Below are 15,708 nucleotides of genomic sequence, written 5' to 3'. Positions count from 1 at the left end.
TGCCTGAGGATCTGGGTTTGCAGAGAGGCTGAATTTTCCTAATTTGTAAAAAGGTATCAAGCGTCTGTACCTGGTCCTCCCAAAGTATATTATTTTCCAAAATATCTTGCATTTACAAAGAATGTGCCTGAATGGCACTCAAAGCAGCATCTATTGCGTTTACATTTTCTGAGATTATTGTTATTTGTTTGACTGTATTTTTAATTATTAAATCTAATAATTTTATTCCAGCTAAGAAACCATATTAAAACAAACAAACACACACACACACACACACACACACACACACACACACACACACACTAGCCCAGCTGGTGTGACTCAGTGGTTGAGCATTGACTATGAATCAGGAGCCCTCTCTTCAATTCCCAGTCAGGGCACATGCCCAGGTTGTAGGCTCCATCCCCAGTAGGGGTGCGTGCAGGAGGCAGCTGATCAATGATTCTTCTCATCATTGATGTTTCTATCTCTCTCTCCCTCTCCCTTCCTCTCTGAAATCAATAAAAACTATTTAACAAACAAACAAACACTGGAATATGCAATGGACTTTCCCGCACAGAGGAAGGCACTTCTCACCTATGACATGTGGTTTTGCTGTGCTTGTTGCTGCTGCTGTTGCTGCTGCTGCTGAATTAGCAGTTGCTGCTGCTGCCGACGCCGCGCTGTCCGCAGCTTCTCAAAGCGAGCCTCCATTTCTTCCAGGACTTTCGGGGTGTATCGCACCACCAGCTTGACGCTGTCCTTAGCAGCCTTGAGTAGTTCCACAGCTTTCTCATGGTGTTCGCCTTCCACACTCTGAAAAGACAGTGACACTTCTTAAAGTGGCGAGTTTCCATGTTCATTTTCTTGAGTGACAAATCTGAAATTAGTATCATATTAAAATATAGACATTTGAAATTTCGAGAAGCCATGGCAAATGGGATTTATTGTCATCATCATTATTATTTAGTACTTTGAAGTTGAACTATAATCAGGTTAGGATTCACTAGGACAGTGGTGGGCAAACTCATTAGTCAACAGAGCCAAATATCAACAGTACAACGATTGAAATTTCTTTGAGAGCCAAATTTTTTAAACTTAAACTTCTTCTAACGCCACTTCTTCAACATAGACTCGCCCAGGCCGTGGTATTTTGTGGAAGAGCCACACTCAAGGGGCCAAAGAGCCGCATGTGGCTCGCGAGCCACAGTTTGCCGACCACAGCACTAGGGTACAGAATAGATTGGGTGGGGTTTCAAGTGAAGAGGGTGAGAAATAATGACCTAAAATATAATGCTAACATTTAGAATGGCATTTCTAAATTTTATTTGGAATAGTAAATGTACTAGTCAGGAAAATTTTGAAAAATTAAGAAATGGTAATAAAGGATGGCTTTCCTATCAGATATCAGTATTTATTAAGTATTTATTCACATGAGTGAAGTCCAGTCTTTTTGATGTAATGAGAGGCAGAACAGAGTCCAGAAGCAGATCCATTATATGTCAATTTTATTATATGAAAAACATGGAATTTAGATCAAAGGGGAAAATGATTATTAAATAATGATGCTGGAACAAGTAATAATTAAATGACCCCAATCTCACAGTCAATGCTAAATATAACAAATTGATTAAATTTTAAATGTAAAAATAAAACCATAAAACAACTAAAATGTAACATAGGGGAACAGTCATCATCTTGCATGAAAAATTAATTCTTAAGTAAAAATACCAAAGATAAAAAAATTCACAAAATCAGATTTAAAAATTGTAAGTTTCAATTTCTCACACACTGTAAAAAGGTAAAAAACAAACCAGAAACATATTTTTCATATGCAACAGTCAATTTATTAATATTCTTCAAATGAAAAACTCTTATAAGTCAATAAAGATCTAACAAAATGGGCAAATGAACTCATGACAAGTAATAATTTAAAAATCCCAGATGTACCATAAGTTTATGGAACAATGTTCAAATTCCCTAGTAATCAAACAAATATAGATTAAACACAAAATATTTCATTTTTAATTTAAAAACCATAAATATATATTTTCAAATGTAGTGTATTAACAAGAATGTAGGAAAATGGGACTCATACACTAATAATAATTTCACAAAAACTGGCATAATTTTTTTGGAGGGCACTCTTGTTATATGTCAAATATTTTATAATAAGCATTTTTATTGTCAGCGGAATGTATGAAGAATATAATCAAAGATGCACACATCCCTATAAAGTAGTTATAACAAAATGCAGAAAATAAAATTAATTCTTGGCTTTTGAGTTTCAAAGTAATCACTTGAACACAATGGCACAGATAATAGTTGGAGAAACTATCTTTACTCGAAGTAAACACAGAGAGACTTCTCCCAAACCTTCTAAAGCTTCTCTGTGTTGGAATTAGGCAGAAGCAAGGCCAAGGGAAGTTGTAAGCAGACATTCTAAGACCCTAAGGAAAGGAGACAGTGCTCTTCCCTCTCAGCTATTCCCCAGGACAGAGGACATACCCCCAATTTATAGGATAGAAGTACACAAAGGCCTTTCTGATTTGCTTGCTGGATAAAGCTCAGAGAAGAAACTTCTATATGATGAGACAAATAGGGACAGAGACGGGCTGAAAGACTGCCAGCACACCTAAGAGTGGCACTGAAGTGGCAGAGAAGGTCGCTCCAAACAGGTTGAGATTACATTTTAATCCAAGTAGAAGGGAAACTAAATATGGATCTCACACTGAGTGCATTTCAAACCCACTTCAATTGTATCTTGTGATTCATATTCCTACTATTATTGTACAGATTAGATCAAGAAGATTTAAGAGGTTGTGTTCCATTCTGCCATCTGCTTCAGCAAGGTGGATGTGGACTGAGAAAAAAAAAAACGGTTTGAATTTAGCAATGAGGCATTCAGTGACCCTTAAGAGCCCTGCTTCAATCATTAGTCAGGAAACAGGCAGATATTAAGAGTTTAAGAAATGACCATTGTGAGCCCTGGAGGCAACTTATATAACCACTCCTTCGCCAAATCTGGGTTACATAGAGAGCAAGGGTTATAAATAACTGATGGGCAGAATGAATTTTTATCTCTGGCTGAAGCTTAGGAAAATAGGCTTGTTCATTGACTAATCATTCTTTTCATTATTCACTCAATCATTGACTTGGTCACTCAGCAGGTGTTTATTAAGCATTTATTTTACTAGTTATAGTTCTTTGGAAGAACATAAAGGACAAAAGAAACTTTGAACAATACAAACTCTATTTTCAGTGTGCATGTAATTTCTTTGTAATTTGCCTCCACATGACTTGTTCATGTATGGAATTCTCCTTTAAAAGGGAAACTGGGTGATTTGGTTATCCATTCCCTTCTCTCATTTATTTTTTAATATTAAAACTTGGGTGTTTATATGTTTCAGTAACAATGGTTCATCATTCTCTAGGCCCAGAATACTTTTTGGCTTTTGTTCTATTAGCTTTCATTTATTAGGGTTGGAAATTCTAGGCCAGACCTGTAGAGGCCCATTATCCCAGTTTAGGCCCTATGCCTGCAATTTAGAGTTGCCACAAGAGGGCTGTGGGACCATTAGGCTCTCGCCACAGTGAATAGCTGAGCCACACAGGGCTGGTGTGCGATCCCATCCCTGCAGCACTGTCAGGCTTACCCTCTGCCACCCCTGCTCTGCTGTCCCCAAACACAGTTAGTTTATGAACAGCAGAATCCATGGTCTTTGAATAAAACATTTTTGCCTTGACGCTCTATCTCTGGTTTCAACAATGACTCAGATTCTTTCCGGCTACGCAGAGTTAACAGGTCTCCTGGTTTAATCTACCTTTTACTTTGTCCTCTTCACCAGTGCACAGAACCATTGCCTAAGATCCAGGCAGAGTGTCATAATTCTTCATTTCTACTACTAACAGTGCTTAGTTAAAATAATATAAATTACACAACTGAACAGTATAATGGAAAATAAGAGGTATCTCTTACAGAGAGATTTGAAGAAATATAAGAATGTTTGTAGAATGTATTATTTCAAACATTCCTTAAATTTGTTTTTTAATTGTTTTCCAAAAAAATTCTTAACTCTTATCTCAAAAATTGTTCTGGGTCTCTCTTTGCCTCTCTTAAGGATATTTTGAGTGCTTATGCTTGCCTCCTTAACCTATTATTGATCACTGGAGTGCTTTTAGTCCCTTGGGATAAATTCTTAATAAGAATAAGGCAGTTTTCTCTCTTCTTACTTTATCTTTTAAGATAAAACAAAAAAGCAGACTGCTTTCCCATAGAGTTCTTTTTTAAAAAATTATATATATTTTATTGATTTTTTACAGAGAGGAAGAGAGAGAGATAGAGAGTTATAAACATCGATGAGAGAGAAACATTGATCAGCTGCCTCTTGCACGCCCCCTACTGGGGATGTGCTCGCAACCAAGGTACATGCCCTTGACCTGGAATCGAACCTGGGACCCCTGAGTCCGCAGGCCGACGCTCTATCCACTGAGCCAAACCGGTTTTGGCCCCATAAAGTTCTTGTTCCATGCATCACAAGAGGCCAAACTATGTGTTCAGTTAGGGTATCCACATTGACACACAGGAATTCCTTGAGCCCTGAAAGTTTATAATTTATCCCTACTTTTGACTTAGTCTGTATTTCACTCTTAATACAAGTATGTCCATAGATTATGCATATATGCATGTAAGTTCTTTGGTTAATTTCTGACAGCATTCCCTCCCCCTTCCCTCTGAGCTCCATCCGTGCCCTGTTTCCGTGCCTCTGGCTTTTAGAGTTTTGTTGTGTATACTGAAACTTGAGGAAGTCATTGACATGGATTAATTTAATAAGACTTTTCAACAAGCATCTATCTGGTTAAAGCTGGATGTAATTAAGGAGGTAAGGGCTGGCAAAGAAGGCAGAGGGATATGAGCATTCTCTAAAATACATTAAAATATACTAAGAATAGACATCCCTATCCTGAAAATATTTCTATCTTTTCCTGCTATTTTTTTAAAAAGATACTCATAGAAATCAATATGGAAAGGAGGATTCAAATAATTTTATTACCACTTCCAAATGCATAAATAAAATACTAAACTGGCATTAAACTATAAAAACTGAAACTTCTGTAATGATGCCATATAGTAAAGGAATATATTTTTATTCAGAAAGCTGGGAAGAAAATAGTTCAGTAAATAACCAGATACATACTTGTTTTGTTAGCAATCCCATGCAGTAGTAAGCCTAGGAAGCTTTAAAGTTAGTTAACTTGATGGAAGTTTAGCAACTCAGTGGCTGGTGAGTTAAACATGGCTGCATTCTCATCATTGAATTGTTTTTCTATCCCCACCCATTGTGAGATATCAAAATGGATAGCATTTCTTGGTATGCCCAATTTTCTGGTTGATTACAAATCCTCTTTAAGAGAGAATTTTGGATTGCACTGCATACATGAATTTGCTCATGATATGTGCTCTATCCCCTGTGATAGTTGTTAAATGTTGACCCTTACAAGACTGCAAATGGAAGAAATGCCTGCCCTGGGGAGGAATATAGTTATTTGTGCACAATCACTGCACAATGGCCTATTCCCAGGTCTGTATGAAAGTCTTTCTCTGTGAGGTTTACATGAACACAATCCTGACCCAGCTTGCTGATAAATTGCTTAAACACTTTGTTGGATAACCGAGAGATGGCTATACCTATCAGTTATTCTAGGTTTATCTAGTCTAGTTTCTGCATAGGCTCCTAAATGACACATAATTCCTTTAGATTAAGGGCCAAATGGTGTTATCAGGGAATAAATGTTATCAAGGGTATTGGATTATAATATATTTTAGTGCAAATAAGTCGCTCAGAAACTCGGATCATTATACTTGTAAAGGCCCTTAGAAATAATCTCGTTATCTCCTTGCAACTTAATGTATAAGGAAACAAACACCAAGAATGGCTGTGACCTGGTCCATATTACAAATCTGTTAGTTGCACGGCTGGATTAGAACTCATGATTCTTGATGATTGCCTTCTCAACAACCTCATTCTGCCTTTCTAGATTAACTAACGTAGACCATGGTAGATTGGTTTTTGTGTGATGTAGAAGGATAAGAACTAGTGACCAAGACAAGATCTGTCAATTCCTAGCTCTAAACAGTATGAGTTGCGCCAGTGAGAGAGCCTCGTGAAGCTACCAGAAGGGCTCACTGTTAGTGGTTATGATCCTCAGCTTGGAAAGGTCCAAAAGAGTCAAAGACTGACGCACTTCTTTCCCACAAAGGTTATGGTGATTGATCATTATGATAGAGTTGCTTTTAGTCAATGAAGGTGTTCCGATATTAAGTATGTGTGTCTAAACTTACAAATGTGTGTGTACTCTAATGTTATTGAGCGCTTATTAAGTGCTAGGCACTGCTGACAGCCATGTGTACATTATATCTAATCCTCACAACAACTCTATAGGAAATTTATCCTAGGTCCTCAGGTAGTAAGCAGAACAGATGGACATGAACTGGAGACTAGGCTCTAACCTACCAATCCACAGCCTTAAAAAAGATAAGAAAGAGAAAGTAAATATCATTTGGTGGCTTTCCCTATTCATGTCTTTTTGAGAGCAGAAAGAGGGCTGGCTTTCTTTAGGTAAGAAAATCTTATAATTGTGGCTTAGTATAGCTCCATAGTCAGCATTTTGGGTCATTTAAAAAATTTATATTAATTGGGTTAATTAAGAATGAACTATCTCTGCACAAGCTACAGGATATATTTAGAAAAAAACCTTTATGACTTTAATACTTTTCCTTTCTCAAATATGTTAATATCCTGTTCTAAATGTACTGTATTATCTTCTGCTGAAGAAAAGTGGCAAGTGTATAAAAAGTACCACACATATCCCTTGGGAAAAATATGCTAATGCTCTCTCATAGTACTTTCTTCCTGCCTAAATATTAATATCTGTTTCAGTGTACAGTAATTTATCAGTTTATAATCATTCTGCTGTCACTAGACTGTCCAAGGACAGGGTGACCCTTACTACTGTATGCTCAGTAAATAGTCAATGAATAAGCCCTATCTATCTATCTATCTATCTATCTATCTATCTATCTATCTACCTACCTACCTACCTACCTATCATCTATCTATCTATCATCTATCATCTATCATCTGGCTAAGGAGCCAGTACTGGGTTTGAATTTGAGCTTCTGCACTTATCAGCTTTGTGAGTCAAACAAGGAACTTAGTATCTCCAAGCCTAAATTTGCTCATTTGTAAAATGGGTATCACAGAGTATCTACTTAATAGGACCATTATGAGCATTAAATTTAATATACACAAAGCACTTTGGAAGAGCATCTGGCCCTTGAAGAGATCCAACAAATGCTAACTCTTTGTTGAGCGATTTCCTCTGTGATAATTCTGTTGCAGGGCTTCAAGTGCTTAAAGACAACAGCAACAACAAAATCTAATTTGCCTTTGCAGGAGGTAGAAGTTTCTTTTATGTTATCTAGGAAGCGAACATTTACGAAATAAATTAATAGTGTACGGAGTTCATTGGAAGAATGTTTAAAACTACTTAGGCAAGTCAACTGCTTCTGACCACACTCAAGTAACAGAGAAGCATCATCTCCATACATACAATTGATACGCTAATTACAAGTGATCATTATTTGTTTGTAAAAACTTGGTCTCCGTCTCTCCACAGTGTCACACTCAGTTAAGGGAAGGAGCTTGTACAGGAGATTCACTTGATAGATCACACAGTGTGAGTGAACCCGAGAGGGGAAAGTCATCCAATAACCAAACACTGCAAAAGAGCAAAGAGGTTAATAGGGGAGAAAGCATATATAATTACACATATTTTTATCCTGTGAGAGTAGTTATAAATAAAAAAGTTTGGAACATGAAAGTGAAGAGCAGCGGGCCCAGGGACAGAAAACCTGAAGGGAGCAACAGCCTAAAGAAAAAATCAGTGCCAGAAATCATAAATTAACAATTGGTTGATCTCAAGCCCACCTTTCAGATCTGTAGACTAAAACTGGAAACAGATGCAGCTACTACATCTCAAGTTTTAATGCTTTATGGTAACTCTGCTCAACTCCTGCTGTTCTAGCGCCAAAAGACTAAAAAATAATTCTGATGGTTGTTGGGATAAATATTAAACACATACACATACACACACAAATGTACACAAACACATATATACTCACGCACGCACACCAAACACACATACATGTATGCACGTGTACACACATACATATGTCTATATGCATTACACATATACATATATACTTATACACATACACACACATATACATATATACTTATACACATACACACACATATATACTTATACACATACATATACATATATACTTACACACATACACACACACAACCATTGTCAATAATACAAATGTGAGCACTTTGAAAACAGAACAAAGCTGTGTGGGAAAATATTCCTAGAAAATGAGATCTTTAAATCAGTCTGTTAATGTTTGAGTGGCAGGTTTTATCTAGAAAGTCAAGATTAGAGGGAACTCTTCCCAATCATGATTCAGACTGATCTGTGCCTCCAAAACGCACTCTGTGCCTGCCCACACTCTCCCAGCCACCACACATGGTGACACTAAATTCCCAGGGGCAAGGCCTCTTGCAAATGTTCGGAAGCAGGAGTGTCTGGTTTGGCACAAGGGAGGAGTTGGGGGATGTGATAACCACCATCCCCCACATGCCCACGGAGAACTGCCTCTCTCATACTCGCCACTTTTACAGCTCACTGAGACATGCAAATACGTCTCAGCCACTAAAATTTAGTGTCACTCCTTAATCAAATCAATCATCAAACTGACCCTTAGTACAGCCAAAGTGACAGGGCAGAAAGGCCAGGGATCGGGGTCAGCAGATCCGGGTGGGAATAGTAGACAAATCCCTGAGGAGAACTGTGACCTCCAGAGCATGGCCTCTGCCTCTGTGCCTCAGTCCCCAGGGAGAGACAGTGCCAGTTTGAGGAGTGAAAGTCCCAGGAAATGCCTCCGTCCCGGGCAAACCGAGACAGGAAGACACATGAGGACACAGGAAGATGCTGCAAAGATTAAAGAGTGCAGAGTAGTGTCTCTGGTACATGATATTTCTTCAACACACATTTGTTTTTGTGTTTGTTTTTGAAATCAGCAGCCCTTGTAGAATTTGAATTTTCAGTGGTCATGAAGGGTAGCAATTTTATCAAAGAAGCATGGGCCCTGGCTGGCGTGGCTCAGCTAGTTGGAGCATCGTCTGATGCACTGGAAGATCATGAGTTTGATTCCCAGTCACGGTACCCAAATTTCAGGTTCGATGCAACTGATCCATGTATCTCTCTCACATCAATGTTTCTCTCTCTCCCCCTGCCCGTTGAACATCAAAGGGCATGAAGAAGGGGAAGGCAAGTAGAGATCTGAGTTAAGAGAAAGGTTTGAAAAGTAGCTTTGAGGCCACCCATGTCATTTTCGCTCACTGCAATTCTGCCAAGACCCTCAGGCAGACCTGTCACCGTGGAGCATGATCTCCTGCCACTGCAGAATGCCAAGGGTGATGGAGCTGGGCTTAGAATGGCAACGCTAGTTTAGAAGTACCCAGACTCAGGCGAGAGCTTTTACATGTTGATGAGCCAGTGCTGCAAACCTGGACCCTGGCTGCTATCCATGAGGACTAATACCAAAGCCCACCCTTCAAGTAGTCCCCACTGACTTTTATGGCAGGTGGTGTTGTTATTGTGGTGGGGACAGGGCTAATGTTGGAAGGTTCTATGACATTTTTTTTCAACTTACAAAAAAACCCATATGCGAGGTTATAAGAAGTTTGTGGGAAACCTTATTTTGCTAATAAGCATGGAATTCATCATCCTGTCTGCTCTCTCGAGATGACAGCATGCATTATGCTGCAGGACCCAGAATTCTGTCAGCCAGAATAGTTGGTGTTTTTTTCTCCCTTCAGCATCTTATTCTAGTGATCTCACAGAGACCATCATTTTCTAAGGGGTGTCACAGAGACAATAATAGGTTCCTGAAATTATTCAAAGGATACGCTCTATTATTGAACCTGTTTCAGAATCCTAGTTGCTCAGACAATTAATATACAGCATATGGGAGAAACCCCACAAATCTAGATAGGAGTTGTCTGAGTCCAGAGCTGTCAAATGTGTTTCCTGTGAAGTGTAAAGCAGCAGGGACCTTTATGTTGCTGTGTGCCATAGATAAAACACGTTAATAATAGCTATAACATCTAATTAGATTGCAGAGACTCAACAATGCAGATGCCTTCTTGCAGGAGAAGTGGAAAGTAAAAAAAAAAAAAAAAATCAGGCTTACTGTCCAATATCTCTCTGGCTCTGCATATAAATGACTTTTCCAATTAAAAGCACACCCACAGAATATTCTTGGAATTTGTCACCAGCGACTTATGCTAAGATTTTCAGGTAGGTCTACCAAATAAAACTTACTTATTTTAAATGCTCTAACGGGATCTAACCTCCAAAGATTCTTGTCTCCCCTTCTTTCTGGTTCCTGCTATCACCAGCCATGCAGCCACCCCAACTTAATACCCCCAGGACATCTTTATTAGGACTCTCCCCTCAATCCACCGCCAATGAGTCATAATTCAGGTTAATAGTTATCCCCCATTTGCCATCTCATCCTTGCAATTTCTTGTCTGGGTTATAAAATAACCTTTAGCTTCTCTCTTGTATACACTCTTCTCCAGATTTTGGTCTGAATCACACAGTCTTCCCAAGCTCTGGTTTATGATCTCGTGAAGAGCGGAAAGGACACAGCTGTGGTGGACTCTGTCCTTGGCAGGACTGCGCTGCCTTGGTTGTTTCTCCCCGGGATCCAGCACAGCGCATAGTGCCCTCCCAGCATTTACTTACCAACTCAGGGAAACCTGGCTTTGAGGCTTACGCCCAAAGGTTACCAACTGTATGATTTAGGACAAGTTATTTCATCTCCCTAAACCTGTTACCACACATACAAAACAGTGGAGTAACATTTTCTTCAAAGATGTCCTTTAAGATTTAATGAAATCCTAATGTAAAATACTAAGACTAAATCTGGCTCACAGAATGCACCCAGTAAATGCAGGTACCCCATGAATATTCCCTCATTTTCCAAAAACAAAAATTAAAATGCCCTATAGCATGCAAAGCACTTCCTTAAAGAGGCAGATCCAAAACTTTTTTTTTTAATATTTATCTTCAGTATATGAGCAATACCATGCTTTTGATTTTACCACCTATCTTCATGTTTCCATTATTTTTCATTTGTGTTTTTTTTAATCCTCATTCAAGGATATGTTTATTGATTTTAAGAGAGAGAGAAATGTGGAGAGAGAGAGAGAGAGAGAAACATTGATTGGTTGTCTCCCCTAAATATCCCAACCAGGCATTGAACCCACAACCTAGGTATGTGCCCTGAATGGGAATTTAACCCGCAACCTTTGTGGTATATGGAAGATGCTCCAATGAACTGAGCCACCCAGCCGGGGCCATAATTTCTGTTTTATTCCCTTAGCCTAGAAGATCCTTTTTCCATTCTCCTGTCTTAGTAAACCACCACCCCCCACATCATTCCAAGTTCACTCCACATAGCACATATTCTCTAGTATGTCATTTTCCTGCCCCAAATAAAGTGCTAATACCTTACAATGGCCTACAAAGACCTTCACTCTCTACTCCCAACCAGCCTTTCCAACTTCATTTTCTAAGACTTTCTCATTCATATCCAAAATCACACTGGAGGTGTTTTTTTTTTGTTGTTGTTGTTTGGTATTGTACATGCCTGGGTCATTCCTGCCAGGATTTTGTATCACCAGTTCCCTCTCACAAAGTCCTCAGGTAAAAGAGGCTCAACTTTACCTTTAGTTAGGGAGGTGCAAATTAAAACCAGAGTGGGATAAAAATGAGTCACCTACTTTTAAAAAATGGTAATGCATTGCCAAGGATTTGGTGAGATGTGTATGGAAATACAATATGGAAATAGAAATTGGAGGTCAATTTGGCAGTATCTGCTAAAAGAATTTATGCCCATATCCTCTTAACCTGGCTTACCACATACCAGTATTCACCCCCCAAAATAGTTATTCATATACATAAAGATTTTCATTGAAGCAGTGTTCACAATCACAAAAAAACCAATTGGGTAACGAACTCAATATCTATCAGTAGGAGAATGTTTAAATTAACTATGGTATACACATACTATGGAATACTATATAGCAGACTGCAAAACCTAAGTAAGTACTGACAAGGCTCAATATCCAAGATGTACTTCTAACCGAGAAAGCAAGTCATAGAGTAAGTATATGAAAATATTGGTGTAGAGGTGGCAATGGAGGGATATGGATACATATGTAATACCTTAATCAATAAAGAAAAAAATAAAATATTGGTGTACTAGTATTTGTTTTACAACTTACTTAAAATAATAATGATGATGATAATAACAACTAACATTCCTTGAGTATCTCCTGTCAGGTACTCTTTTATCTGCTTTAAATTTATTAAAATAGTTACTCTCCCTAACAACCTGGTGGAGGATGTGATGTTATCATTCCATTTTTGTAGATGAGGAAAATGAGGCACAGTACATTTCAATGGGCACACCATTAACGGTTTCCAAGCCTGGCCTTTTAACCACTGCAGTATCATAAGTTTATCTCTAGAAATTAATAAATAAGTAATCAAATAACTATGTTTGTGTGCTAGTGTGCATGTGCACTTGAGTGCAAGGGAAATGTTTGGATGAAAGCACACCATCAGAGCGATTCTTCGTGGGGGAGAGGAAGGAACTGGGGCGGAGGGAAGGAGAGGCGAGTGGTTAAAGGGACTTTTCAATCTGATTTCAGTCTTTTCACAAGGAATTATTTACAAATCTCATAAGCACACAGTCACATATTTCTTGTATAATTTGTTTTAATACATTAGTGCAGCATCATCATGAGGAAAGTGAAAATGAGAGGAGAAGTCATCTTAGAACAAACTGGAGAAGGTGAGGCAAAGGGTAATTTTCTTTAAAAAGTGCTTTGAGACACAGCTTTGAAGTGATTTGAGCAAAAATCAACTGTGACTGTAACTGCCTGGGTAATTTAGGTGAAATGAAGGGATTTTTAGCTGCATTAGCTCAGAAATTATGAATGTAGAAATGTGGTCTGCGGCTGCTTCAAAGCCCCAATTATAAGGGATTGCCACCGAAATTCTGCTGAAACGACCAGGATGGAATGCTTTTTCTCCTGATACCCTTCATGTGTTGAAACCTGACTTTCTTTCTTCTGTTTCTCCTCGGTTGTTTATTTATCCGTGCTAGCATTTCAGTGATATGGCCTGGTAGATCATTCATACTTAAGTGTGAGTGCTATAAATCCAGGCTTTCAGGGAATCGTGTCCGACTGGGGAATGGGGAGAAAGAATTATGAAATACTGCATGTTTAAATTTTTGCTTTTCATCTAATGGCTCCTAAGATGAAAAACTGCAGTGACTTTGAGCTTGATAGATGTGAAATCCCAGAGAGAGTTACAAATCAGTCAACCTAGCAATGTTTTTGAAAATGAAATGAGTTGGCTTTATATTTCTCCTTTGCTATGGTTATTATTGATCCTCTCCTTCCTTTCCCCCAAATAAGTGTGTTGTAACAAACAAAGAAACAGCTATTCCCTGCATAATGAGGTCTGTTCCCTCTCGTAGATATTAAATTGGTTGCCTTGCCTCTAATTCTGGCCCCTTCTAAACCACTCTTCACATTGCAATCACAGTAATCATCCTAAAATGCAAATTGATCACGTCACTCTCCTGCTTAAAATCCTTCTGAGTCCCCGTATTGCTCAGATACAGCTCAAAGTCTTCAGCTCAGTGTGCCTCATTACAAGCTGGCCTCTGCTTATGTTTTCAGCCTCATTTGCCAACTCTGAACTCTCCAAACACAAGAATATGCAATTTTCTCTGTCTGGACTCTAATATTGTTTCCTCTTAATATGGCGTTTCACCCCCCTCACCGCCTCCAATCACCTACCCAATACCTACTTGCCTATGAGCTTTTCTCCACAGGAGGAACCGTCTCTGGCCCTCCCATGCGTGGGGTTAATGCCCCTTCTCTGATCTCTGAGGGAACCCCATACTTATCATTATTTATAAAATAACTTACGTTGTAAAGATGATCTTCTTCCTTGCCTATTTCCTCCCCAGACCTATAAGCATGAAATCAGGGGTATTTATTTTTTATTTCACTAGTGACTAAATGCCAGGCCCAATAATATTTTGCCAAATGAATGGCTAAATAAATACCTAAGTTTTATGGATTAGTTAATGTTTGTTCAACAAATTTGTGACTTAACTATGTTGTCACTTCTCTGAGAAAACAGTGATTTCTTATTTAAACCAATGACTGATGCCTTAATATTGAACTAGCAGCAATTATCACAACACTTATTTAGTACTCATTATGTGTTAGGAACTATGTTGTATCATAAAAACAAGGTAGCCACTAATATCATCTCTTGGCAATGTGAACACTAAGGTTTAGAGAAGTTACCAAATTACTCCTCCAACTCCAAAAATCACAAGGAATTAGTCTGTGAGAATCAAATGGCCCAGTGCACTCAGAATGCTTAGCAAATGCCTGGCCTGTTAGCTCTCAATGCAAAGCTTTTCTGTTACTTTTGTTATCAATTTTGTCACTACATTTGGGGAACTGCCTGTTTTATTTCTAAACCTAGTGTGTGGGGATTTTAAAATACCATTTTAATGTAATTTAAGTAGAAAATATACTTTTAAAAGTTGCAATTTTTTAATTAGCAAAATCTTTAATTTTTTTTTTTTTTAATGAGGTACTACCACTTAACTCATGTCTAGCTTCCTTGTTGCTGCTCCAATCTGCCAAAGCTTTTCCATCTAGCGACTTTGACTCTTTCCTCTGGGTGGAATGTTCTTCCCTAGATACTCAGGTGGCTCACCCCCTTACCTGCTTTAATCCACTCTGCAAATATCACCTTCTCATTTAGGCTACTCTGCCCAGGCACTTCCTTTCATACCCTGGCACTTCCTGCCCTCCTTACACTCTACTGCTCTGTCTCTCTCTCTCTCTCTCTCTCTCTCTCTCTCTCTCATATTTTCTTTAGTAGTTGCCACCATCTAACATTAAATGTATTTACTTATTTGTTTTGCTTATTGCTTATCTACCCTACTGGAATATAGACTCCATGAAGGAAAAAAGTATTTCTTTTATTTTTCTCTATCAGAGAATCCTGACTGCTTCAAATAGTGCCTGGTATGCTATAGATGCTTAGTAAGTACTCTTTGAATGAATAAGTGAATAGGAAGACTGTGTCCAGGAAATGTTATCTAAACTTGTTTGGACACATATATGCCATAGACACAGGTCATTTATGTATACTTTTTCAGCTTACTGCCCTATTTAATATCTCTCAAACTAAGGGATTGGTGGAATAACTGTGCAGCTAATCTATTAGAGAAAGCAGATAATCATGCAGATATCTAGGTCGAGTAATCCAACAAAGGTAGTTCAAGTTACAAGTCTGACTCGAGTTCCTGCATTCCTACAAATTACAAGTGCATCACAGGAATTTTGATGATTCTATTTGATTTGTTTTATTCACAGGATAATCAAACATGCCTACTAAAAGTTGCATATAATTAAATGTTTGATGATTTTCTTTAAAAATTAAATACATTTATTAAAGACCACACAGGTTTAAAGTGATTGGGCT

General features: G+C 38.3%; 1 protein-coding gene across 1 annotated transcript in view; it reads right to left on the bottom strand.

Annotated features, from left to right (window-relative positions):
* Positions 1 to 15,708, bottom strand: part of LIN7A (lin-7 homolog A, crumbs cell polarity complex component) — a 143,530-nt gene that overhangs the window by 9,065 nt on the left and 118,757 nt on the right. Inside the window, exon 5 of the mRNA XM_008143811.3 lies at positions 577 to 795. Coding sequence (XP_008142033.1) covers positions 577 to 795 — 219 coding nt within the window. The remainder of the gene's footprint in view (positions 1 to 576; positions 796 to 15,708) is intronic.

The sequence above is a fragment of the Eptesicus fuscus genome, chromosome 7 (genome assembly GCF_027574615.1).
Source record: "Eptesicus fuscus isolate TK198812 chromosome 7, DD_ASM_mEF_20220401, whole genome shotgun sequence".
Lineage (NCBI taxonomy): Eukaryota > Metazoa > Chordata > Mammalia > Chiroptera > Vespertilionidae > Eptesicus > Eptesicus fuscus.
Note: the sequence above shows the minus strand (reverse complement) of the source record. Positions and strands in the feature narration are given on the sequence as shown.